Source organism: Callithrix jacchus, chromosome 5 (assembly GCF_049354715.1).
Source record: "Callithrix jacchus isolate 240 chromosome 5, calJac240_pri, whole genome shotgun sequence".
NCBI lineage: Eukaryota > Metazoa > Chordata > Mammalia > Primates > Cebidae > Callithrix > Callithrix jacchus.
The window spans coordinates 110,820,304-110,847,260 of NC_133506.1; the positions used below are offsets into that span (position 1 = coordinate 110,820,304).

Here is a 26,957-nt window from a genome sequence, read left to right on the forward strand (position 1 = left end):
AAAATGGTAGTTTTGACTAACCTCTTTTTTGGCTCTGAAATTCACTTAAATACCTTTTTGACCATAATGAGCAATGCTGAGTAATGTTATATATTATAGTATATACAAGTCCAAGGGAACAGTTTGCTTCTTAGATTCAAATCTCTTATTTATATCCTTGGATAAAATAGGAAGTCAAGAAAGGCAGCTATCTTTTCTCCTTTTCCCAGCCTTCTGGTGTAAACAAAACCCATAAACCCATTCTTCCCCCATATGATTAGTTCATGGTAGGCTTTGAGCATAAAACATGATGAATGAGGTATGAGTCACCCTTGGCCATTCAGTTTGGCAGACATTAGGGAGTACCTAAATTGTGTCAGGTACTATTCTAGGATTTACAGATCAAAACATAATGAAATCTTGGTTCCTGCCTTTGAGGAGCTTACAGTCTGCTTTGATAAGGCTGAAATGTAATTTGAATTTCAATACAATGTGTTTCATGGGGTTTTTAGATTTATTTGTAGTCTATGTGATGAGCCTTAATAATTACAGTTTGTGCAGGTGCAAACTAAAGAGACAAACAAAATTACATGTCCTTTCCTTAGGGCTGCTGTTCTTTTTGCTGGTAAACTAGGCTCCAGGCTACATCTCCACTCGTCTTCAGAAGTTCACTTATAGCTCTGGATTGGAATGCTAATGAAAGCAAACACTCTAGGATCAGAAGAGGAAATATTTTACAAGGTGGAGTGGATTGAAAGATAACTACTTTTGGCAGAAAGCATTTTCTAGGTGGCATGTGGGATTTGATGCCTTTTCAACCCTGAAAGAAATGCTAGTTCCTTGTTACTCAACTACCGTGTTTTAGTTAGAGGCCTAGTGGTTGCCTACGAGAAATAACATTTTATTTGAATAGTTTAGAGTTTATATTTCTTTCTCAAAAAAGAAAAGGAAAGACTGGTATGTAAATTGTTAGGTGTAATAGAAATGTTTAAGTTAAATTAACTGCATTTCTGTTCCTGCAGGTATAAGGTGGTTGAGCTCTTTTTCTATCTCACAATGGGATTCTCTCCAGCCTTGGTGGTGACATCAATGGTAAGACATGGCTTCAAAATTTTAGTTATTTTCTTTTAAACTGCTGGAATGTAATATGATTATAGATATGATATTTAGCTTTTCTTTCCAAAGTTATGTCCATTAAGTAGAGACTCAAAAGAAAAAAAAAAAAAATCTTATGAACAAGTGTTTAGCTGGACATGGTGGCATGTACCTGTGGTCCCAGCTACATGGGAGGCTGAGGCAGGAGGATTGTTGAGCCCAGGAGGTTGAGGCTGTGGTGAGCCATGTTCATGCCACTGCACTACAGCCTGAGCAACAGAGCAAGATCCTGTCTCAGAAAAATAATAAAAATAATGAAGTGTGCCAGCAACTCGTCAGCTTGCACTAGGTACCATGTACAGTTTGGGAAAGCTATAAATTTAGGTATGTTTCTGTCTTTATGGTACTTTCCTGAATCAGAACCAGAGTAGGTTCAGAGAGAAATTTTTCAAATCCTTTTAATCTTACTTTTTCTTTCCTTTGCTTTTAAGTCATTTTTGTTGGTTCTGTTTTCTAAGGCAAGCACTTTTTTTTTTCCTTTCACTTTGCTTGAAAATTATCTTTTGGGGATTTTTATGAGTAAGGTATAACATTACCTGTGGTAGGCAGTTGCATATAAATATTTTGAATTCCCTTTCAAATTGAATTACTGTTGAGAAGTCTATGTGTATCTGTCTTTTTGAAACAAAAATATATTTTTACAACTTCATGGTTTCATCCACCTGGTTACCAAGCCTTTAGCTTATGTATTCCAGTATCTTAGGCTCTACATTTTTTGTGACTAGGCACTATATTAACTAAGTAGGTCCCAATGGGTTTAGTTTGAACTCTTCTGAACCTACAGTGGTCAGAAGAACTGTTCTTATGATTTTAGGCACACTGTAAGAACCTTTTTTTTTTTTTTTTTGAGACAGAGTCTCACTGTGTCGCCCAGGCTGGAATGCAGTGATGCAATCTTGGCTCACTGCAACCTCTGCCTTCTGGGTTCAAGTTATTCTCCCACCTCAGCCTCCTAAGTAGCTGTTATTACAGGTGTGCACTGCAATGCTTGGCTGATTTTTTTGTATTTTTAGTAGAGACAGTGTTTCACCATGTTGGCCAGGCTGGTCTTGAACTCCTGAGTTTAGGTGATCCACCTGCCTCCGCCTCCCAAAGTGCTGGGATTATAGGCATAAGCCATTGCGCCTGGTTGTAAAACATAATTCTGTGATAGTTTTTGTTTTTTTTTTTCCTGGTCGCAAAAACACCTATAAAAGGTTTAAGAGTTTCAAATCTGGTTCTGTTTTTTCAGGGAATATGTCTTACAAGAATATAACAAAATACATTTCTTTGAGATATGAGGTTTATGATGGCTTTAATAATTACCTAGCACCCAGAATACATATAGATGGTAAAAGGAACAGGGAATGGTAAGGAGGAGGAGTTAAGTGACAGAAATGAGAAAGCCAGCCTTGAAGGCCATGTAGTTAGAGGGCATTTCAGGACACCCAAAGCAATATAAGCAAGGTCTATGCAGCCTAATTATTAGAGTAGAATTTCAAGAAATTCCCTCTGGGTATCGTAAGAGCAGGTTTATCCAGTAATTTTACTAGCCTGATTTTTTCATTGACATTTCTATAAGTGGTATAACTGCAGGTGGCTACTGTTTATGATAATCAAGCAGGACGACCCCCCTCTCCCTTCATAGAACTTAGAGTCAAGCAGGCAAATATAGTTTCTATTAAAGAAAAAGGTATCACGAAATTTTATAAAGTATTTGATTGGGAAAAGTTAAGGCTGCTGTGGGAGTTTGACAGAAGTACCAGAGGAAGATATTTAAGATGACTTGGAAAAACATGTAGGAGCCAAGAGATGGTAGGGGTGAGGCAAATGTTACAGATAGAGAATACAGCATGAAGGAAGCCCAGAGAGGGGAAAGCACCAGCATCTTTGGAGAAATGAAAATAGCTCATTGGTTGTGACATAAAATACATGTACCAGCTTGAGTTATGTACATATGCATGATGGGGGCAGGTATGCAGGTAGCACAAGTCTTGTAATAAAGCTGGAGAGCTAGACAGAGTCCTGATCAGACCTCATAAGTCACTAACAAAGTAACAGAATGAATGAAGATGCAAATCTTTGGTTCTGGCCAGAATCATGGGTATCAGACTTACCCTTCTGCCATAAAGAACTGGAAAACTGGAAAAAGAATGAAAGCAATGTTTTTCGGCTTTAAACACAAACAGTACAGGACTGTGATTCTTGAGGGAAGAGAAACCAAGATAATGAGCTTTGAATTCACCCTAGTTGTTTCCTTGGAGACAGTTTCCAAACAGCAACAAGAGGTAGAAACCAGAAAACAGCAGTCTGGGTGGAAGAAACAGAAATTACACTTCAGGCTACTGACATGACTGCAGTTTGTACAAGAGGAGGGAGCAGCTCCACAAACTGCAGATGCAGAGAAGATGCTTCAGAAATCTAAAAGGCAGTTTCCTGCAGTCTGCCCAGATATCTAGCTGAATTTGTACAGAGCAAAACTCTGCAAGCTCCAGCTGCAAATAACTCTTAGAAGGCTGGAAGATAAATAGAAATTCCAGACAGTGCCCAGTGCTGGGAGACACTGGAATTCCAACCAGCCAGAGTTCAGAGATGGTGCTGGACATCCCAGGAATTCATCTGATCCTGCCAAAGCTACAGCTTAGGAGTAGAGCTACTCTAGCCCTAGAGAGAAGGCTACTCTAGAACTGCCATAAAAAGGCCCAAACCAGCCTTGAAGGGATAAAATTGATCCTCTAGTAAATAAGCCACCTAACAGAGCAAAACTCAACAATTTCTAAAGGAATACAACAGAATCTTTACTGTAACAACTTAGCATGAGTAAATATTACTATAAGTAAATAGTAATATTATCAGAAATAAATATATAATAATGTAATAAAAATAAATAATAAATATAAAATAAATGAACGTTACCAGATAGGCAAGAAACTGGAACGTGACGTATACCTAAGGGAAAACAGATCAATAGACACAGATCAAAAGACGGGAGAGGTGTTGAGATTCCTACACAGGGAGTTTAAAATAGAAGAGGAATCTCAGAAAATACAGGGAGACTGTAAAGAAGAATCCACATGGAAATTCTAGATCTGAAAACTGTGATGTCTTGAGAAAAAAAGATTATTGGAGTGATTTAATAACGGACTGGATATTACAGAAGCAAAGGTCAGTGAACCCGAAGCCGGTAGAAATGATACCAACTGAAGCATGAAGAGAAGAGTGATTTTAAAATGAACAAAAGAAGACATAGAGATTGGGGCAGTTTTCTGTTTTGGGATTTTTTTTTTTTTTAAGAAATAATAGTTACAACTTTTCCAAAATGATGAAAAATATCAATCTGAAGCTCTGCAAAGCACAAGGAGGCCAGAGCAGGATAAACACAAAGAACACTACACTAAGACACATTGAAGTCAAATTACTAAAAAACAAAGGCAAAGAAAAGACCTTAAAATCAGCCATAGAGAGAAAAACAAGCAAGGAGAGATGATGACCACTGACGTTGTATCAGAATTCATGGGAGCAGGAATACAATGTAATGCCACATTTAAAATGCCAAAAGGGGCCAGCGCGGTGGCTCATGCGTGTAATCCCAGCACTTTGGGAGGCTGAGGCGGGTGGATCACATGAGGTCAGGAGTTCAAGACCAGCCTGGCCAATATGGTGAAACCCCATCTCTACTAAAAGTACAAAAATTAGCTGGACATGGTGGTGGAGCTCCTGTAATCCTATTTACTTGAGAGGTTTTTTTTTTGCCTAGAGAATTGCTTGAACCTAGGAGGTTGAGGTTGCAGTGAGCTGAGATCAGGCCACTATAGTCCAGCCTGGGCAACAGTGTGAGACTCCATCTCAGTCAGTCAGTCAATCATTAAAATGCTGAAAGAAAAAAAAAAATCCTATCAACTTCAAGTTGATGTTAGCTCAGGTTAGCTCAGTTTAGAACATTAATGTCAAAAATAAACCAGGGAGGCTGAGACAGGCAGATCATTTGAGGTCAGGAGTTCAAGACCAACCTGGCCAATATGGTGAAACCCCATCCCTACTAAAAATACAAAAATTAGCCGGGGGTGGTGGCATGAGCCTGTAATCCCAGCTACTCGGGAGACTGAGGCAAGAGAATCACTTGAACATGGGAGGTGGAGGTTTCAGTGAGCAGAGATGATGCCACTGCACTCCAGCCTGGGCAACAGACCAAGACTCTGTCAATAAATAAATAAATAAATAAATAAATAACCAGGATTGCTAGAAATGATGAATTTCTATGTAAACATATGGCTGCTTTACATGTCTTAATTCCTTCAAAAGATAACATAGGGATTTCTAACTTGTAGAAGTAAAGCACGTGGTAACAATAGATGGGGTGGAGAAATGGAAGCACACTGTTTTAAGGGTCTTAACTTTGTGTAGGGGTATAGTAATAAAGGTATATTGTGATGAGTTAAGGATGCATACTGTAATCCATAGAATAACCACCACCAACAAAAGCAAAATAAATATTATAGTTAAGTAATCAAGAGAAAAGATAAAATGAAATCCCAAAGTTACTCAATTTAATCTAAAAGCAAGTGGGAAAATTGGAAAAAGGAAATAAAGATTAGGTGAAAGCAAATAGAATACATAAAGCAAGATGAGAGGCCTAAATACAACCATACCAGTAATTATGTGTCTCCTATATAATAACAATTACATGACAGTGGACTGAACACTCCAATGAAAAGGCAGATTTTCAGACTGGATAAAGTTTTCTGATCTGTTAAATGGGGATAATAGTACCTAATTTAGAGTTGTTCTGAAGATTAAATGAATAAATATATGAAGTGCTTCAAACAGTGCCTGGAACTAGTTACCATAATAATAGTGATAATGAAAAAAATTATTTTGATACAAAATTAACTATGTTCTAGGTCTTTGAAAGGTGAGTTCAGTGTGGTATCTTAAGAATGCCTGTGAACAGAATGTATGTCAAAACCAACCTGTGTACTTGGTTTGGTCTCTTGCTTGTTTTGGCAGAAAGAAAAAAATAGGGATATTTTGGAACAGTGACAACCCATGTGATTTTGTTCAGGCCATTTCACTGCTCTGGCCTTAGTCTCCTCACCTCTGTAATAAGGGGGTTGTTTTAGATGAGTGACTCTTACCATTTGGGAGTCTTGCACCCCTTTGTGAATCAGTTGACAGCCTTACCCCTATCCTAGAAAAGGGCTCCTAATACGCACACAGTAATTTTGTATAATATGTATTCATTGCTGTATAACCTTGAGGAATTAATCACGTGTTGTGTTTTGTCTTTGTTTTTACTTTTTAAATAAAAATAAATCTGGCTGAAGTCCTTTCTTCCCAAGGTTAGGGAGAAATCTGATGTAAGTCCATTTGGATTGGCTCCTTCTCCATCTTTTGATCTCACACAAAACATGGGGGCTTCTATGAACTTTGAAAAAGGACTGATGCACACAGCTGACTCTAGATCCTCAAACCTGGTCATTAGCTCATGATGGTCTGTTGTTGCCTTGCTTTTAACTGAGGCCCTTGGGACCCATTCTAAGTAGGTACTTGAGTTAGAGCTTCCCTTTACTCTTGCTGGATTTGGCCATGGAGACCTAATCCAAGGCTCACTGGGCTGCTACCCAGTGCCCAGGTCTCTGTGACAGCCACATACCTGTCCCCTTCCAAGGCCCTGCCATGATCTGCCTTAGGTTTCCCCTCACGCTGCAGAACCTTCTCCTTTCTATTCCTAGTCCTCAGAAATCCAGGGCACTGACTTGCTTCTTCATCAGCTTCTAGGCATTGCCTCTATTCTCTCCCCTCATTCATATAAGCCATTTTAATCTCGTATAAGGGCCTTGGTCTTTGAAAACCAAGAACAGCCTAAAAAATTCTTCCTTCTGCTCTAAGACACACAAGAATGTTCAGTTATTTTTAAACTAAGCAATGCCCAGGCTCAAAGGCAAAAAGACCTGGAGGCATCTAGAAGGTTGGGAAATATCTTGTACTATGTGATCTATGATCTCAGAGGTCACTTCTAGTTATGATTTTCATGTGCGAGCCTTAAGGAATCTATAAGATCACATAAGCAGGGGAAGTCTCAAAGAAGCAATCAGTGTAGAACAGTGTTTGAGAAGGACAAAGGGAAGTGAAAACCCTGGCTGAGATGTAAATTATAAATGGAGTGGCTTAGGTCTGCCTTAGTAGGGAAGAAAGCATTTAAAGGGGAAGATGAGAACGAAGGATTGCACTTTATTAAAATGAACTTCCGTGTCTGGCTATGATTGCAGTTTGTTTAGATATGCTGTAAATGGGCAGAATGTTCTGCTTTTTCACTGGGGACCTGTAATGTGATTGCTTGCTAAACTCAAGACTGTCAGTCCAAAGGGCAATCCAGGTCAATGACTTTTTAAATGTTTGGTTCATGTTTACAGATCAGGATTGTGTTCACACAGCTTCTTCATTGTCTTAGAAAATCAAGAGCCTTAGTGGGGAATTAGCTTATCTGTAGCTTGTCACAGCAGAGTAACATCAAACCATTTTTATTTTCTTTTTCCCTTTTGACAGAACAACACCGATGGACTTCAGGAACTTGCCTATGGGGGTTTAATTTATTGCTTGGGAGTTGTGTTCTTCAAGAGTGATGGCATCATTCCATTTGCTCATGCCATCTGGCACCTGTTTGTGGCCACGGCAGCTGCAGTGCATTACTACGCCATTTGGAAATACCTTTACCGAAGTCCTACGGACTTTATGCGGCATTTATGACCAATCTGTACTAGGTCTCCAAACCAGTATTATTTCAATTATGGCACTTGACAGTGGGGTGAGAGCTGAACATTGCACAGGGAAAGAAAAAAAAATTAGATGACTGCACTGACTTTCTTTATATCTTTTGAATATACTTACTGTGAAAGTATAATGGCTGTGTTCTGGAATTTTCCCCCTCACAGCAAATAAATAAGGTAGTGTATTAATTATCCATTCCATTCCACTATCATAAAGGACTCTGAATAGACTTGGCCAACTGATGTTTACAAACCAGAATTTTATATTTTAGTTTTACAGATTTTACTACATGATTTTTCTAAATTACTATGTCAGGTTATAAAAGTCAGTGCAATAACAAAGCTTCCTTTTTAAGAAGAAAATTGTTTCTATCACTTTCCCATTCACTAGGTAAAGAATCATGAACAGAACTTACACTACTCTTTACAATGTTTCATCTTGGCATAACATGGTTCTTTTTTAAATAGAAACTTTAGTTTTTTGTAAATTTTTTAAAAAACTTTCATTGAAATGCATCTCTGCGGGTCCTCATGCATGTTGTGAATTTTTGCAGCAAGCAGTCAACATTCCACAAACAAACAAACATTATACCTCTTCTGATAGTTTTATTAAGCATGAAGAAATTGCCAATTTTTAAAACTACAGTTTTCCAAACTTTTTGCCAACCTCTTACTCTGAATTCAGTGCTGCTTTGGGACATATACTTGACCTAGCTTGGTTTACCAGTGATGGAAAAGTATTTTGATATCATTAACTTTTTCAAAAGATCCAACTTTATGCCTTTGCCACATTCTCTTCAGGGTCTCTGTCAACATTGGATGAGTATTTTGTCTGTATTTCGTATGTATTGGGATGGCCATCTGCTGAAACTCCTGAAGAGCATTATGTATTACAGTGAGCAGTTGTATTCCCTGTTTGGTGCCCAATGGTTAAGTCATCATCACTTAGCTTTATATTGTCAGTTTGATATTTATTTTAAATTGTGGAACTAGACGCATAAATTCACATTTCTACCTTTCCTTTGCATCTTCCAATATAGTGTGTGTGTGTGTGTGTGTGTGTGTGTGTGTGTGTGGTTTTTTTTTCCCTAGAAAAATATTTAAAGCCTTGTTTGACAGGTTGAAACTCATGTATCTCTGGTCCATGAGTTATATCCTGGCTCAGTGGAGTGATATTTATGTATAATTTTTACTTTTTTCTTAGTGTCTTATATTAAGATTAACATATTATTAATAGTTGCTTTGTTGATTAATCTCTCTTGTTGGTGTTTTAATAAATGAAATAGCCTTGCCTTTAGATCAGGTGCTGATACTGCCTGTTTCCTAGTAATGGGCTTGATCAGTGGAATTTTTGGTTTGATGATAAGCTTATTAATTGAAATTTTTTACTGATGTGGCTTTAAAAGAGGTTTATTTTGTGTATGTTTAGAACTGTCTGATTCTGATGAATTATATGGGAATGAGAAACAGAAGTGGCATTTGCTGTAATTAACTGGGCAAGGGACCCAGTGATGGCACCAACCAGACCACTCCTATCTGCATGATTCTGAACATCTGGATGCTTGTTGTCACTGTGTATATTTCATTTTTAATATATTAACCTTTTGTGGATTCATTTAAAGTCTCCTCAAAAGTAACACTGTCAAAACCACTAATATATGTGTAAAAATTGTGCTGTAGACTACAATAAAGCTGTTACTTGGATTTGTTCCACTGTCTCTAAATTAGATAACTGTGAAAATAATAATGCATATTTAAGAGTTCAAGCTCATCCAGCATCTGTAATTTTTATATTAGTCCTTTTTTTTTTGAGATGGAGTCTCACTGTGTTGCCAGGCTGGAGTGCAGTGGCACAATCCTGGCTCACTGCAACTTCTGCCTCCCAGGTTCAAGCAAGTCTCCTGCCTCAGCCTCCCAAGTAGGTAGGACTACAGGTGTGTGCCACCACGCCCAGTTAATTTATGTATTTTTAGTAGAGATGGGGTTTCACCATGTTGGCCAGGATGGTCTCAATCTCTTGACCTCATGATCCACCCACCTTTGCCTCCCAAAGTGCTGGGATTGCAGGAGTGAGCCACTGCACCTGACCTGTACACTAGTCCTTTAAAAAAAAAAAAAAAAAAAACTCTGAATGGAAAGAAAAACAAATATGCCTTGTCACTTAGAACTTTCTAGTCTACTTTTTGATAATTGAATTGCCAGAGCCAGCTCAAACGTTAATCAACAGACATTTTCAGTTTAAAATATACTAGTCAGGAACTAATGATTTCAAGCTTTATAGATGATGTGTCTTTACCGAGAGAAGCTTTTTGGTTTAGCATATTTAATCTCTAGGACTGAGGTTACAGGCTTTTATATTACCAACCAGACAAATATCAGATTATAAACCTAACAACTCTCTGAGTGTCAGATGTCATTCTATCTCTTCTATAGTGCTGGAAACCAGGGCCAGAGAAGTTTAACTGCTTCATCCTAAATCAGGGAGCTGGAACAGCAGCCAGCTCTATCTGATTCCGAAGCCTCCCAATCACTGTATACCACTGCATTTCCAGAGTCAGCAAAAACAAATGAAAAAACTTGAACTGAAAATTCATCAGGCATGGACACAGAAAGAAAACTCTCTTCACGTGGTTTAGAACCTCAATAAGCCCTCAGACAACTCTCCATCAAAACTAGTTTTGAGCATTGAATGTCTTCAAGCATTATTATTCCCAAGAGTTCTGTCCTCTAGGTCACCGAGGTGTCCTCATCCATTTCTAGAGTGTCCCCACTATTGTGCTGTCACCTTCTTGGTCAGTTTCTCCTGAGTTAAACTATTTTCTTTTTTTTTTTTTGAGATGGAGTCTTGCTCTGTTGCCAGGCTGGAGTGCAATGGCACGATCTCAGCACACTGCAACCTTTGCCTCCTGGGTTCAAGCAATTCTGCCTCAGCCTCCCGAGCAGCTGGGACTACAGGCACATGCCACCACACCCAGCTAGTTTTTGTATTTTTTAGTAGAGATGGGGTTTGTTGGCCAGGATGGTTTCGATCTTTTGACCTCATGATCCGCCCGTCTCAGCCTCTCAAAGTGCTGGGGTTACAGGCATGAGCCACTGTTTCCGGCCCTTAAACTATTTTCTAAGGACTAGACCTCTCTCTAATCAGTTGCCTAAATGCTCCCAGACATACTGACTCAAGCCATCCCAAACTGATTTCATTATCTTTCCTCATCCTACCACCAAACCTATTTTCTGAAATTTCCTAACTTAGTTAATGGCATGGCCACAGCCATCTGTTCATTCATCCATCCTTGATTTCTTGCAACCCCCAGATCCAACAGGTCAGCCAGAACTGTCATCCTACCTTTCTCACAGCTTCCTGATCTAGTTCCTCACCTCTCTTCGCACTGCAAGGTCCTAAAAAGACCTACTTAGCAGTCATCAGACTACAGCAGCCACCTCCTCATTTGTATCCCTGCCACCGCTTACACCCCTCAAATGAGCTCATCCTCCACACTGTACCAGCATTATCTTCCTAAAATAAAATCTGAGCATGTGTCTCGATGCTCCAAAACTTCCACTGACTATTACCCTATAAGATTCACGCCAGATGCTTCAGCATGGACTCTTCACATGCTGACTCCGCCTGATCGGCCCTCTCCCCAGCTGAACCCCACTTGACATCAGCCCCGCTAGTGATTTTTGCAGCCTCCCCCACAACACACATGCCCTCATGGTGCTTTTGCAGCTGTGTGTTTGTACCTGCTGTTCCTTGGCCTGAAATGCCCTTACTCCAGCCCCTTTCCTACCTGGCAAATAGTTGCTTATTCCAAGCAGGTGCCACCCACCTCCCTTGTGCCATTGACCAATCACCCTGGCATGATGAGTGGTGCCCTCCTTTGACCTCACAGCATTGCTGTTCCTTCATGGCCCCTGTCTTGGTGCACTGCAATTGTGTTTACTGTCTTTATCTCTGCTCTTGGGGCTGAACTCCTTCAGGCAGAGACAGTCTCATCTACTTCTGTTCCTAGCTTCTAGCATAGCACTGGCTCATGACAGGAGTGAAGAAGCTTCGTTGAATGAAAGGGGTGGGTTGGGGGAAAGGTTGGAGAATGGTGCTATGGAAGGGAAAGACTGAGAATAAAACATTTTTTAGACAGAATTCAGTTTTAGCAAGTTTATCCTGTCCTTCACAAGCAGTCTTACTGGTTGGAATCTGACTGTCAGCTTCCTTGGCCTTAGAAGCTTTTTGTGACCACAAGGGTCGGCTAGAACATTCGTAGCAACCGCAGGAAAGTTGATGAGAAAATGGAGTGTAAATATTAGAAAGTATGTCCTAAAAAAGAAAAAGCCCAGCATGTTTATTGATGCTTTCATAGAATAACTATCAACAATTTACAAAATTATTTTGGAAAAAAAGCATTTGGCCTAACATTTCCCTCTGGTCCTCTTTTCTGAATATAGCAATAAAATAAATTGAAACAATTGTTCTGCAATCGTTGGGTCTTAGTGCAGATTATACTCAAGAAGCAACAACTTACATTTTTAAAAAATATGTTTAATATTTTTACTCTAAAAATCATACAGCTATATAAAACCCTTTGGAAAATAGAGAAAGCTAAAAATTATCCAGCATTCTCTTACCATAATATATTTTAATATACTTCCAATCTTTTATTTCCCTATTTTTATACAGCTGTCAATATGCCACATATGTCATTTTATATACCTTTTCCCACTTATTATAAGCATTTATAAATACTATTCTATCATTCATAGCAAGAATTTTTGGTGATTCCATCATCTATCAGAACTGGATATTCAACCTATTTTGCTTAATCATTTGCCTAACTAGATTTTTTATTATAAACAATGCTGCAGTGAACATGCAGCTTTGTCCATATTTATGACTGGGTTTTAAAGTTAATAATAATAAACAATGGAGTGTTTCTTACGTATCAGGTATTGTGCTAGTTTACATGGATTATTTCATTTTATGTTTACAAAAAAAAAGTATTCTTCTTCCCATTTTACAGATGAGGAAAGAAATACAGATGAATGAGTTTTCTTGCCCAAGGTAAGTGGCAGAACCCGAGTGAACCCAGGAACCCTAGAGGCTGTTTTCATTTTCAAGAGAGTAATTCCTGGGGCAAAGGTTTATTAATGGGTTTACCCAAAGAAGACCTTTAAAAATAGAGCTCATTTCCAAAGCTCTACATTTATACTTGGCCTCTTCGGTTTATGTCTACTCTTCTTACATGCCAATGAGATGGAGAGTGGAATAGGAAAATCTCCAAAGGAAACTGACCTCGAAGAAGCTGGTTCATCTCCCTCCTTGTGCAACAAAATAAATGTTTTTCAAGGGGCTCCAAGGAATGTTTTTAGTTTAACAAGGTTAGAATTATTGCATTCATGTCTTTCTACTGCTTTTGCTATTTTAAATAGGCAGTGCCAATATGCTCTTACATTCTGTGCCATTCCCACCTACATCCCTGCAATGGATTGGTGGTGTTATTTTTCCAAGAAACAGTGCCACTGTGCACTCTCGCCACTTTGCAAGGGAAGTTAAGCTATTCTCATCAGGGGCCTGTTCAACACAACAGAACACTTTCTCATTCTGCCACACAGCTCATTATCACTCATACTTTCACTGCAGTCAGACTTGTGAAGTCAAAATAGACTGGCAAGGCATAAGGGGGGCTTGGGAAAGTAGGCTTTGGAGCCTCGCCCTATATCCGGGGAGAGGTCACAGGTCCTCTGCTGTTCTGTGCCAGGTGACACTTAACGCACCCAATCTACTGTGTCAGTCACTAAAAAGGGAAGGAAAATGTTTTGACCACTAGGATTTAGTTCTCTTAAAGTCACACTAGTGTTTTTTGAATCTCATCTATGAGCTGTGTGTTGAGTCACGTAGAATCAGACAGCCTGTGACAAATTGGCTGGGTGAACTTCAGCAAGTTTGGTATTACTTTTGAACTTCAGTTCCTGTCTGCAAAAGGGGTATATCACCTCTCTTGCAGCAAGGTCATAGGGATTAAATAATATATTGGAAGTGTCAAGTTTATGCAGTCTGCCATATGATTGACACTTGGTAAATAATCCTAGTGCTTCCTTTTCATATGGCTGAGCTTTTAAAATTATGGTTATAGCCCACCTGGGGATATTTTCCATGCACAAACAACCTGAAGAACAATACCACTCTTAAAAGTGTTCTGTGCATTTTCTAGCTCTTACAAATGGTTCTGGATCAAATAATGGTAAAGGCTAAACCAAGGCATGTGGTCACTCCAGGCTTTCTAATAATTTTGTGTCATTTTAAACAATGTTCTTTAAATATTCAACTTTTTTTTTTTTTAGACGAAATCTCGCTCTGTCACCTAGCCTGGAGTGGAGTGGCACCATCTCAGCTCACTACAACCTGTACCTCCCGGGTTCAAGTGATTCTCCTGCTTTAGCCTCCTAAGTAGCTGGGACTCAGGCACACGCCACCACACCCAGCTAATTTTTGTATTTTTAGTAGAGACAGGGTTTCACCATATTGGCCAGGATGGTCTTGGTCTCTTAATCTCATGATCTGCCCACCTCGGCCTCCCAAAGTGCTGGTATTACAAGTGTGAGCCACCATGCCCAGCCTGCATTTTTAGTAGAAATGGAGTTTCCCTATTTTAGCCAGCCTAGTCTCGAGCTCCTGACTTCAGGTGATCTGCTGGCCTCTGCCTCCCAAAGTGCTGGGATTACAGGCATGAGCCACCATGGCCGGCCAAATATTCAACATTTCTTTAAACAAGAACATGAGTATTCACAGAGAAAGGGTAGAAAAGGAGGAGGCTGGGGCAGTTCTTTTTGTCCAGATAGGAGCTGCATACTTCACTTAGCAAAACAAAAGGCCTTCAATATATTGGACCCTCACTCTGTCAAACTGGACAGCAATTTGGTCATCATCTGTTGTTCCTGAGCATGCTTCTTGGGGGACACACACCCAACGGACTGACTTTTAGTGGCTTATTAAAGAATTCCTTCCAACTACAGTTGTATAATACCTTCTCCACCATGTTTCTCTGCCAGTGATGTTGTAGGGTCATTTATTCACACATTCATTCGACGAATGTTTATTGGGTATCATCTATGTGCCAGGGACCAGTCTAGGGACTGAGGATGTTATAATGGAAAGAAAAAGAAACAAAAAGACTAAATTCCTGCCTGTTGCTCAGGCTAGATGAGTCTCTGCCCTGCAGCTTCCTTAATCTGTATTTGATGTTTGGGGGAGCTTCTGTCAATGTGTTTGTTGGCATCATACAGAGAGATGACTGTGGGCAGTGAATGTGACAGTGTACATTGCCAAGTAGAAAGTGATCCTGATTTACCTGTCTTTTCAACAAGGGTAACTTACTTTGTGTTACTCATTTGTGCATCTGCTAGGCTGAGGTCGAATTGAAAGATGGCTCTTACTTTTGAGAGCACTAAAGCAGCTCATTATGTAAAGAAACTTGTGGTGAACTCTGCCCTCTACTGAATAACCCTCACGTGTGAATGAATCACCCTTTGCTTTAGCTGCACCGGTTCATTTGAAGCAGGGTTTACCTATCCTCCCAGGCAAAGGATGATGAATGGGCAACACCTGTGTGGGGTGAGCTATTTTTGTTTGTTTGTTTTTGTTTTGTTTTGTTTTTGTTTTTGTTTTCCTTCCTTGTTCACAGTGTCTGGGATGCCTGAGGTCCATCCATCATTCCCCTAGTCTTGCCATGTATTATACTTGTATGAGAGGCTGGGGAGACAGCATCCAATAAGGTAAGTCTCCGCCCTCAGGGGAGAAGGATATGGAAACAAATGAACAGTTATAATGCAACATAATCTCCATCTGTGTATTGGATGCTATTATTGGCAGAGGGAGTGTTAACCCTGCCCAGAGGAGTCAGAAATCCTCTGTACAGAAGAGTAGTTAGGCTGACACTCAAAGGGTGAATGAGGAATTGCCAGGGAGTCAAGTGAGGGGGCAGTGGGTAGAGACAGGGTGGAAGAAAGACATATTCCAGGCACAGGAACCAGCAAGCTTCAGGAAAGCATGGGGTGTGTGGAAGGGGAAATAATAATAACAGCTAATATTGACTGAGTCCCTACTAAGGGCCCAGCCCATTCTTCATATTTTACGTCCATATTGACTCATCTATTATTTTGGGGAGTGAGGAAGATGATCTTGTATACATATGAATTCTTTTGTAGCAGACTAAATCTTAGATGGTGTATTATTCAGTTTCTGCACGGCTATAAAGAAATACCTGAGACTGGGTAATTTATAAAGAAGAGGTTTAATTGGCTCACCATTCTGCAGGCCACACAGGAAGCATAAAAGCATCTGCTTCTGGGGAGCCCTCAGGAAACTTACAATCATGGCAGAAGGCGAAGGGGGAGCCAGCACTTCACATGGCTAGAGCAGGAGGAAGAGGCGATGGAAAGTACTACGCACTTTTAAACAACCAGATCTCACAATAACTCACTCACTGTCACCAGATCTGCACTGAGGGGATGGTGCTGACCCATTCATGAGAAATCCGCCCCCATGATCCAATCACCTTCCACCAGGCCCCACCTCCAACACTGGAGATTAAAATTCCATGTCAGATTTGGTGGTCACACAGATCCAAACTATATCAGATGGATTTATTTGTCTTAATATTTGGATCTTCTTTTTCTTTTTTTGATCCCTTGCAAACATGTACCAACATAGAATTCTTATGAAAGGCAAATATTTTGTCATTCACCTGAGCAAATTCCTGTGATGCTGTATTAAAATGGAAACAAATCATGACAAAGTATATAATGAATTGGTTGGACAGACGGTCTACTACTAGGGATTTTTATCCTTCGGTACTGACATAGATCATCCAGATCTGAGGGTATTTATAGAGACCTTTATCCAAGTGTCCAATTCATTTAAAGGGTGAGCCCCTCATAGGTGCCAGATGCTGCTCCTGGTGTTGAGAATAACATGAACAGAACAGACACAAGCTCCTCCTTTGCAGAACACGCATTCTAGTTGTGAGGAAAACAGCCGATAAACAAATATATAAATAAAATGTATAGTGTATGAATTGGTGATATGTGCTAGGGTGAAAAATCAATCAGGGAAGAGGTGTGGAAAATGCTGAGGGTGGGTGAATGTGTGCTCATAAACATGGCAGCTAAGGACAGTCTCATTGAGAAGGGCATATTTGGGTACAGTTCTGAAAGGCCAAGGGACCTGGCCCCCGGCCACCAGACACCTGCTAAGAAGAAAGGCATCTGGGCAGAGGCAATAGCAGATGCAAAGGCCTGAGGTGGGCATAGCCTGGTACAGAAAGAGGCCATGATGTAGGGTTTTGAGCGAAGGGAGAGCTCAAAATGGGTTGGCAATGAGGTCAGAGGTGTGACAAAGACTCTTTTTTGACCAAGCTTAACTCAGGCTCCTCTGAGTCCATTTTCTGACTAATAGCTAGGGTGCTGTCATCCTATTTGGTCCAGCTTTAGCAAGAATCCTACTGGGTCATTTTAGAGAAAATTCCCCACACTTGATATCTGATCAAGCTCCTTATTGTTACTCTGGGCTGCCTTTAGCAAGAATCCTTCAAGCTGTGATGTTTCTTCTTCATAATTTTCCATCCACTGACCCCGACCCTGCTCCTTGGCTGTAAATCTCCACTTGTTCTTGTTGTTTTGGAGTTGATCCCGATCTCTCTCTCCTGCTACAAAATCCCATTTTAGTAATCCCCCTGAATAAAATCTGCCTGCCTTAGCACCTTTAACAAGTGACATGAATTATTTTTTCTTTAGCGGCAGTACTGAATGCTAGGGTACACAGGGTCTTGTAAGCCATGGTAAGGCCCACAGGCACATGTGCAGGGTGATTGTTAGTGGAACTATCATTCATGCTTGGGTATTAGAACATCCCAGCATCTGGATTCACAGCACTGAGTTAAGTCCTAGCTCCTAAAGCCAAATGAACATGGACAAGCCCCCCAAGCTTCTATTTATCTTTAAAATACAGATTATACTAATAAGACCATCAGCCTCACAGGGTAGAAAAACATGGTGAACACGTGAGTTTAAACATGACACTGTCAAACCAAATGAGGGAATGAGGCACGAGTCTCAACCAGCCAAGGTTAATTGAGCCAGAGCCTGAGGGCACGCCTGGGAAAAATACCCGCGGTAGAAGCCCGGGTGGCCTGTGCTCTCCAAAGAGATTTTCAGGAGGCTCAATTGTTTGTTTTTTGTTTGTTGCGATGGAGTCTCGCTCTGTTGCCACGCTGGAGTGCAATGGCGCGATCTCGTCTCACTGCAACCTCTGCCTCCCGGTTCAAGTGATTCTCATGCCTCAGCCTCCCGAGTAGCTGGGACTACAGGTGTGAGCCACCATGCCCAGCTAATTTTTATAGTTTTAGTAGAGATGAGGTTTCACCATGTTGGCCAGGATGCTCTTGATCTCTTGACCTCGTGATCCACCCGCCTCAGCTTCCCAAAGCGCTGGGATTATAGGTGTGAGCCTCTGTACCCGGCTGAGGCTCAGTATTTATATGTTTCTTTAACAGGGAAAAGCATGCAGGAAGTGAGGAATAGGAGATGAGGCCAACGGTTACATTCTTGTGAGGCTTGAATTAGTGCCCAGTAAATCTACATTTTACACAAGATTCAGTGAACATTTAAAGGAGCGGGAGTAGAAAGAAGAGTCAATTGTGTAGATATGGCAGGGTGGAGGGAGGAATGATTCATCTTGTCTGGTCCTTGTTCTGTACCTGGGAAGTTAAGCTCGATAGTTGTCCATGTGAGATTTTACCGACCTTAGTTTTAGGAGTTAAACTGAAGTTACAGATGTAAAGTTACAATTGACATGTACCTATTTTATCAGAAGATGTAGGTCTTGAAAGTTAAGGGGTCATCCCTTGTGAGGTCAATCAGCTGGAGGTGTGGGAGGTCTTTTGCCTTTGTGGGAGTCTGGTTAATATAGGGTGCTTTGACAGAAGGTTGGGAAGTAATTGCTGCCTGTTTGGGAAAAGAATGGTAGTGTTACCTGACTCAGGCTTACTCTCCCTCTGGCATAATGAGTTTGGGGATACCGAGATTTTTATTTACGTTTACATCATAACTTTTTTTCCTTTTTCCTTTTTTTTTTTTTTTGAGATGGAGTCTTGCTTTTTTTTTTTTTTTTTTTTTTTTTTGAGATGGAGTCTTGCTTTTGTTGCCTGGGCTGGAGTGCAGTGGTGTGATCTCAGCTCACTGCCACCTTCGCCTCCCAAGTTCGAATGATTCTCCTGCCTCAGCCTCCCAAGAAGCTGGGATTACAGGTGTGTGCCACCACACCTGGCTAATTTTTTGTATTTTTAGTAGAGACAGGGTTTCACCATGTTGTCAGACTGGTCTTGAACTCCTGATCTAATGGTCCACTCTCCTTGGCCTCCCAAAGTGCTGGGATTATAGGTGTGAGTCTTTTTTTGATCCCCTTGGGCTTAGAGAGGGCTCCTCCTTCACATTCCCCTATGATTCTATTATGGTAGTCATTAATGACACTATTTTATTCATCTGTTTCTCACAGTAGATCTCAGGGTCAAGGAAAATTTCTATTTCTATTTGAGCCTTATTCTACCAACCCTCTCTTCTTTTCCCCATTTCCATCCTTCATTATACTTATCCTCCCTAAGGAACTTGATAACACTATGCACTTTCCTTTCCTCAATCTCCCCCCAGCCCTGGCTTCCCCGATATTACTGCCTCCTGGTTTCTCTCCTGCATTTCTGGACTCTCTGTTAGTCTTGTTACCTTGTTTCTCCTGCTCTATTTGCCTTTAAACCTTGGTGTATCCAGGGGTCCTTGGCTCCCTTGTTTTCTTTCCTGACCCACTTTCCCATGGTGCTTTCGCTTGCATCTGTGGTAAGAGTCTCTATCTAGCACTGAACACTCTCCCAATTTCCAAATCGTTTTTTAAGTTTTTATGTATTTATTTTTTAGAGATGAGGTCTCACTCTACTGCCCAGGCTGGAGTGCAGGGGCATGATCATAGCTCACTGCAGCCTCAACTCTTGGGCTCAAGTGATGCTCCCATCTCAGCCTCTGGAGTAGCTAGATTACAGGGTTGAACCACTGCACCCAGCTATGACTTGTAAAGGCTTAAACTGGCAATCTCCACATAGATACCCACCACACTCACCTTAAAGTCAGTAGTTTCAGAGCTAAACAAACCATCTTTTCTCCCAATCCTGATTCTTCTCTCATATCTTCTATATAAGCCAACAGTGTAACTATACACACAATCAGCTAAGCCCCAAACCTGGGATTAATTCTAGACTTTCTTCTTCACATCTATCCTCCACGTTCCATGGTCGCCAAGTCCTTTCTATTCTCTGTCCAGATCTCTCTAGGCCTCTCACCTTCTCCACAGGCACTGCCTCAGTAAAGGCCCTTATCCCTTCTCAGGTGCTTTACCAGCAGGTCTCTCTGCCACCGACCCTGCTCCTTCAATCCCACATGCCTCTAATCTATTCACATTTCTACCAGTGCACTTTTTAAAATGAGAATCTGATTCAAGTAAGTCTGGAGGAAAATCTCTGAACTAGTTCCCTGTCTCCTTCATGATAGACCCAGTACTGGATCTGACACCAATTTATCTGTCCAGCCTCATCTCTTGCTCCTCCACAGCTGATCAAACTGCCTGCTCAACTCCTTGACTATGCCACTGCTTTCTCACACCTCCACACCTTGGCAGGTGCTGTACTGTCTCCCTAGAACACCTTCCCTTAATCTATCCACATTGAAATTTTCTCCCTATTAGCCGGACATGGTAGCACACACCTGCTACCTGGGAGACAGTGGCGAGAATCACTTGAACCACCAGGAGGCGGAGGTTGCAGTGAGCCAAGATAGCGTCACTGCACTCAAGCCTTGGGGACAGAGTGAGACTGCCTCAAAAGAAAAATAAAGGAAAGAAAAGAAAAGAAACTTTTCCCTATCCTTCAAGTCCAAGTGTCACCTTCTCCTAAAAGTCTTTTCTGATGCCCCTGGGCTTAGAGAGGGCTCCTCCTTCACACTCCCCTACGGTATTTCATTAAGATAGTCATTAATGACATCTGTTTCTCACGATAGATCTGAAGGTCAAGGAAAATTTCTATTTTTTGTTCTCCTGATCCTTAAGAATTTCTTGACATGTAGGATGTCACTTAGAACTTGCCTAAAACGAATGAATGAATGATTGTGAATGAAGACTTGATGGTGAGTGTTATCAAAAGCAGCATTTGTTGAGAGATTATCAGTGGTGATGAGAAGGCAAGAAGACCTGGGAGATCCGGCTGTCAGATGCACTGCCAGCATGTGTACTGAAGTCTTCAAAAGTGATGACAAAGAGAAGAAAGCCTAGAGCCAGGATTGACTGCAGACAATCTTCCTCCCACCACCCCACATCTATCTGGCCCACCGCTCCCTCCCTTCCCTCTCGCAAAGTTCAGCCTGAACAAAACAAAATTACGAAGATAAAACTTTTAAAATTATTATTGCCGTGCTGAATTAAAATGATTCACACTCGTTGAGATTATCTGCTTTTTGAGATTATGCTCTGCCCTTAGCAAGAATAATCAAGGACTATTTCTTTCTCAGATTCTCTTTCCTGATGTATCAGAGCAACTTGTTAGCCCTCTATGAAATGAAAACTGTCAAACCAACCAAATCAACCAGGAGACATCCTGGAGGACCAGAAAGAGCGCAGGATTCAGACTTGAGGTCCCTTCCCAGCCCACATAGATCATGAAGGCCCTGTCAGCTTTAATGGCGGGGCAGCAGAGGGCCCTGACTGTAGTGACTCACAGACTACATGGTTATGAGAAACGCTCTAATGGTAATGCCTCTCAACCTAAGATATCTCTCTAGGGAAAATGTCCAAATGCTTTTGTGGCTATCACCAACCTTATTTTCCCTTTTCTTGAGGCCATTTAGTGGCACATGCTCTAAATCTGATGTTAGAGCTGGAGAAACTGAGCCTTCCAGGAGGTAAATAATAACCGGGGATCACATAGTGAATTGGAGATCAAGCCAGGACCTGCACCCAAGCAGAAATAACTCATGAAAGGCTATTTTACCAAGTCTTCTATGAAGCATCATCTGTTCTTTATTTAAGTCTGGGGGAAAATTAAATTTGGGAAAAAAGAATAGAAGCATAATTAAAGGATCTGGCAAGAGAATATAAAACCCGGAGGGAACAAATCATTCCTTTGTGCCTTTTTTTTTTAGCTACTTGAGCACGCATATGATTTTCCTTGTTCCTTATTCCCAAATGTTCCTCCTTCTTTTTTAAAGTCTTAAAGGCTGAAGCCTAAACCCTTGAGCACCTGACTTCCTTGTTTCCTGACCTTCCCTGGATTTACTCTTCCAGGGGCTGACCAAGCAACTCAACTCTATTCTTTAAAATTTTTTTTAAATGTTATTATGGAAAATTTTTATATTTTTACAAAAGTACACAGCAACTCAACCCTAAACAAAAAAATAAATACAAAACAAAAAACCCAGCCCTAAGGAGTTTTCAATGTATTTTCATCTCAGGACACCATTAGCCTATTTTCCAATGGTGTAAAATGAACTCGGGACTTGAAGGAGAATGAATATCTGGATCCAGTTTTCCCTTGTCTGAACTGTGCGGTGTTTGGAAAATTGCTCTGAGGCTTGTTTTTTTCACTTTCAGAATCAGAATAATCAAACCAGCCCCACAGAATGAGTGTGACAATGAAATGAGATAATGTCTGGGAACATGTCCTGTAAGTTATAAAATGCTCTTAAAAACGTGAAGAACTATTATTCATATTTCACAGGGCCCCTGGAGCATGACCATGAAAAAGTGTGGATAACATGCTCAGGAATGTGGGCAGAAGGTGTGCGCATCAGGAGCCTTCGTGCCCACCCTGCTGAGACTCCATCCTGAACCCTTCACCTCACACCATCTTGTTTTTCACCCAGTTGACTACCATCCTTGCCATCACTACCCCCTTTCCTCCTTTTTTTCAAGGGTGATTATTTTTTATCAATTTTGTCTCCCCAACTTTACCCCGGGTCCTCCTCTGGTCACCTGTCCTATTTTTCCACCTGGAATATGCCATCTTAGGCTGTCTTCATTTAGAAAGATCCTCTTTAAGGGGCACCTATCTCCTCCTCCTCCCCTTCTCCTTCTCCTTCTCCTTCTCCTTCCTTCTCCTTCTCCTTCTCCTTCTCCTTCTCCTTCTCCTTCTCCTTCTCCTTCTTCTCCTTCTCCTTCTCCTTCTTCTCCTCCTTCTCCTTCCTTTTAGACAGAGTTTTGCTCTTGCTGACCAGGCTGAAGTGCAGTGGTGGGATTTTGACTCACTGCAACCTCCGCCTTCTGGTTTCAAGCAATTCTTCTGCCTCAGCCTCCTGAATAGGTGGGATTACAGGTGCCCGCCACCACACCCACCTAATTGTTTTTGTATTTTCAGTAAAGACAGAGTTTCATCATGTTGGCCAAGCTGGTCTCAAACTCCTGACCTCGTGATCTGCCTGCCTCGGCCTCCCAAAGTGCTGGGATTACAGGCATGAGCCACCACACCTGGATTTTCTTCGTTTTTTTAAAGCAGGGTCTCATACTGTTGCCCAGGCTGAAGTACAGTGAAGTGATCACAGCTCACTGCAGCCACAACTTCCAGGACTCAAGAAATCCTCCTGCCTTAGCCTTCTGAGTAGCTGAGACTACAGGCGTGCACCACCACACCTGGCTAATTTTTTTCTATTATTTGTAGAGGCAGAGTCTCACTATGTTGCCCAGGCTGCTCTCGAACTCCTGGGCTCAAGTGATCCTCCCATTTCAACCTCCCAAAGTGCTGGGAATACAGGGGTGAACAATCTGTGGTCTTTCGCTCCAGCAAAATCCTGATTGGTAGCACCCTAATCAGTGTCAGGACCCAGGCAGGAAGCACTGTGGGCATAGGAAGTGGGATGGAGAAGGAAGACTTCTCATAGCTGGCTCAGCCTCTATCTCATGGGCTAAAGAGGGACTCACTCTCCTTAGAAGGTGGTTTAAGGAACAGTGGTGAACAAAATAAAATTCATGCCCTCATGGAATTTATATTCCAGAGGGGGAGTTAAGTATAAATGAGTAGATGTGCAAATAAATAATATGTAAAATTAAAGAAAAACATAATATTTCAAATCATGAAAAGAAATGATGCAGAATTAGAGACTAGCAAGAGACTGGAGGTAGGGTGGCTAATTCAGACAGTGTGGTTAAGGTCAAGGGCTGTGGCTTTATTTTATAAGTGCTACCCCCCACTGCACCCCATTGTGAATAAGGAAGCTAAGAGCCCTACTTGCTGCTGGCAGCCATCCTAATAACCATGGGGGAGGCAGTTTTAGGATGAAGCCATTGCTGTAGATAACAGAACAGAAAAAGATAAAACTGAGTGCTCAATGCTGTGGTTAAACCGCCACACATCATTCAGTCCTGAAGCCCATGCAGGTCTGGACCTTTCAGTTAGGTGAGCCAGTGACTTGTTCAGGCCATTTTGATGTGGGTTTTCAATTCTAATAACCAAATACATCATAACTGATGCATGCTTCTAGTGGGTTATCATTCCCCACCCAGGCAGCTTACCCATCTAGCCACACACAGCTCTTCTCATGCGAATTCTGAGAAGCCTGTGTTTCTCCATCTTCCTATGTTTCCATGTCATTACCAGGCTGAGGCACTTCTTAATGTACCTAACATATTAATGATACTTGACAAATATCTGTTGAACTGAATTGAGAGAATAATCCAGAGAGCTGCTTAAGGATAAAAGATGCACGAAGTCCTACTCTCCCCAAAGACAAGGACATTCCAAAATAAACTTTTGCAGCCCTTTCTAGGTCACAGGAAGCTTTCATATACATTATACCATTTAATCTTGTATCACCCCAGGGACCATCATTATCTTCATTTTATGGATGAAGAAATAGAGAATGAGAAAGGTTAACTCAGGGGCATAGCAATTAGGTGATGCTCAAAGGTTTTCTGACTCCCAGCCTCCCACTCTTGTCTGGGCTCTGAAAATAAACTGGATGATGCAATAGATGATCCAAATTCCAGGTAATCCAGAAGAATGACCAAAATGATGTGCATAGGCTTATTGATCCAGGAGAACAAAGCTTTTAGAGATGACAGCATGGAAAACATGTTTATCCACAATCAAGCCAGTCACTGGAAGGGCTGAAGGTTTGTGTCAGGAACACAGGAGTCCTTTTCCTGCGCTGCTACAACCAAAGCTGCCTGTCAGCCCCAAAGAATGAAGAGAAAGTAGAATAAAGGCTTGTGTAGCACCTTCCTCCCACCAGTCCTCTCTCCACTTTATTACGCCAGCAGTACATTGCTTGTACCTTTTCCAATTGCACAATTCAGCTTTTTAAATTTTATTTTATTATTTTTATCTTTGTAGGGATGGGGGTCTCACTATGTTGCCCAGGCTGGAGTGCAGTGGCTCTTTACAGATGCAATCAGAACACACTGCAGACTCAAACTCCCGGACCGAAGTGATCTTCCTGCCTCAGCCTCTCAAGTAGCTGAGACTACATGTGCACACTGCCATGCCTAGCTCTTTATTTTTGTTTGTTTGTTTCCTCATTTTTCCAGACAGGGTCTCACTCTGTCACTCAGGCTGGAGTGCAGGGGCATGATCACAGCTCACTGCAGCCTTGACCTCCTGACTCAAGTGATCCTCCCACCCCAGTGTCCTGGGATCATTGGTAGGAATAGCTGGGAAGATGGGTGTGTACCATCACTCAGCTAATTTTAAAATTTTTTTGTAGAGACAGGGTCTCCCCATGTTGTTCAAACTGGTCTCAAACTCCAGGGCTCAAGCCATCCTCCTGCCTCAGCCTCCTAAGTGCTGAGATTACAGGTGCGAACTACTGAGTCCAGCCTTTCATAAACTATTTTTATTTTCACTTTGCAGCAAAGTTGCAACATAAGTGCAGAGTTTCCCATATACCCTCATGCCCAGTTTCTCCTGTTATTAGCATCTTACATTAGGATGGTATATGAGTCACAATGAATGAACCAAAATCTATCAATTACTATTCACTAAAGTTCATGCTTTGTTCAGATTTCCTTCTTCTTCTTCTTTTTTTTTTTTTAACTGAGTCTTGCTGTATTACCCAGGCTGGAGTGCTGTGGCACGATCTCGGCTCTCTGCAACCTCCACCACTTGGGTTTAAGCAATTCTCATGCCTCAGCCTCCTGAGTAGCAGGGATTACAAGCACCCACCACCATGTCCAGCTAATTTTTTTAGTAGAGACAGGGTTTCGCTATGTCAGCCAGGCTGGTCTCTAACTCCTGACCTCAAGTGATCTGCCCACCTCGGCCTCCCAAAGTGCTGGGATTACAGGAATGAGCCACAGCACCCAGCCTGGATTTCCTTCTTTTTTAACCTAATGTTCTTTGTCTGTTCCAAGATCTCATCCAGGACACCACATCATATTTGTTCATCCTGTCTTCTTAGGCTCCTCCTGGCTATGATAGTTTCTCGACTCTTTTTTTTTTTTCTCTTAATGACCTTGACAGTTTCGAGGAGGACTTGTTATGCATTTTGTAGAATGTCCCTGATGTGGTTTGGCTGTGTCACCACCCAAATCTCATCTTGAATTGTAGCTCCCATAATTCCCATATGTTGTGGGAGGGACCCAGTGAGAGATAATTGAATCATGGGGGCAGTTTTCCCCTTTACTGTTCTCGTCATAGTGGATAAGTCTCATGAGATCTAATGGTGTTATAAGGGGAAACCGCCTTCACGTGGTTCTCATTCTCTCTCTTGCCTGTCACCATGTAAGACATGGCTTTTGCCTTTTGCCATCATTGTGAGGCCTCCCAGCCACGTGAAACTGTGAGTCCATTAAACCTCTTTGTCTTTATAAATTACCCAATATCAGATATGTCTTATCAGCAGCATGAAAATGGACTAATATAGTCCCTTAATTGGGATTCACCTATTTTTTTTATATTATTAGACTGCTTTCATGATTTTTTTAGAGCAAGACCACAAAGACACAGTGCCATTCTCATCACATCTTACTAAGAGACATGACTTATCACAGTTGATATTGACTTT

At 41.3% G+C, this 26,957-nt stretch overlaps 1 protein-coding gene across 6 annotated transcripts in view; it reads left to right on the forward strand.

The window, feature by feature from the left end:
- MMD (monocyte to macrophage differentiation associated) overlaps window positions 1-26,957 on the forward strand; it is an 85,841-nt gene that overhangs the window by 18,531 nt on the left and 40,353 nt on the right. For 2 of the 6 annotated variants that reach the window (XM_078374139.1, XM_054256252.2), the window contains 3 exons: window positions 1,002-1,071; window positions 12,896-12,936; window positions 14,217-14,887. In XM_078374139.1, coding sequence (XP_078230265.1) covers window positions 1,002-1,071; window positions 12,896-12,936; window positions 14,217-14,322 — 217 coding nt within the window. In that variant the 3' untranslated portion in view covers window positions 14,323-14,887. Of the gene's footprint in view, window positions 1-1,001; window positions 1,072-7,659; window positions 9,585-12,895; window positions 12,937-13,128; window positions 13,160-14,216; window positions 14,888-26,957 lie in introns of those variants that run through there. The other 4 variants (XM_017972633.4, XM_002748403.6, XM_008997337.5 and 1 more) reach the window with 3 other exon arrangements.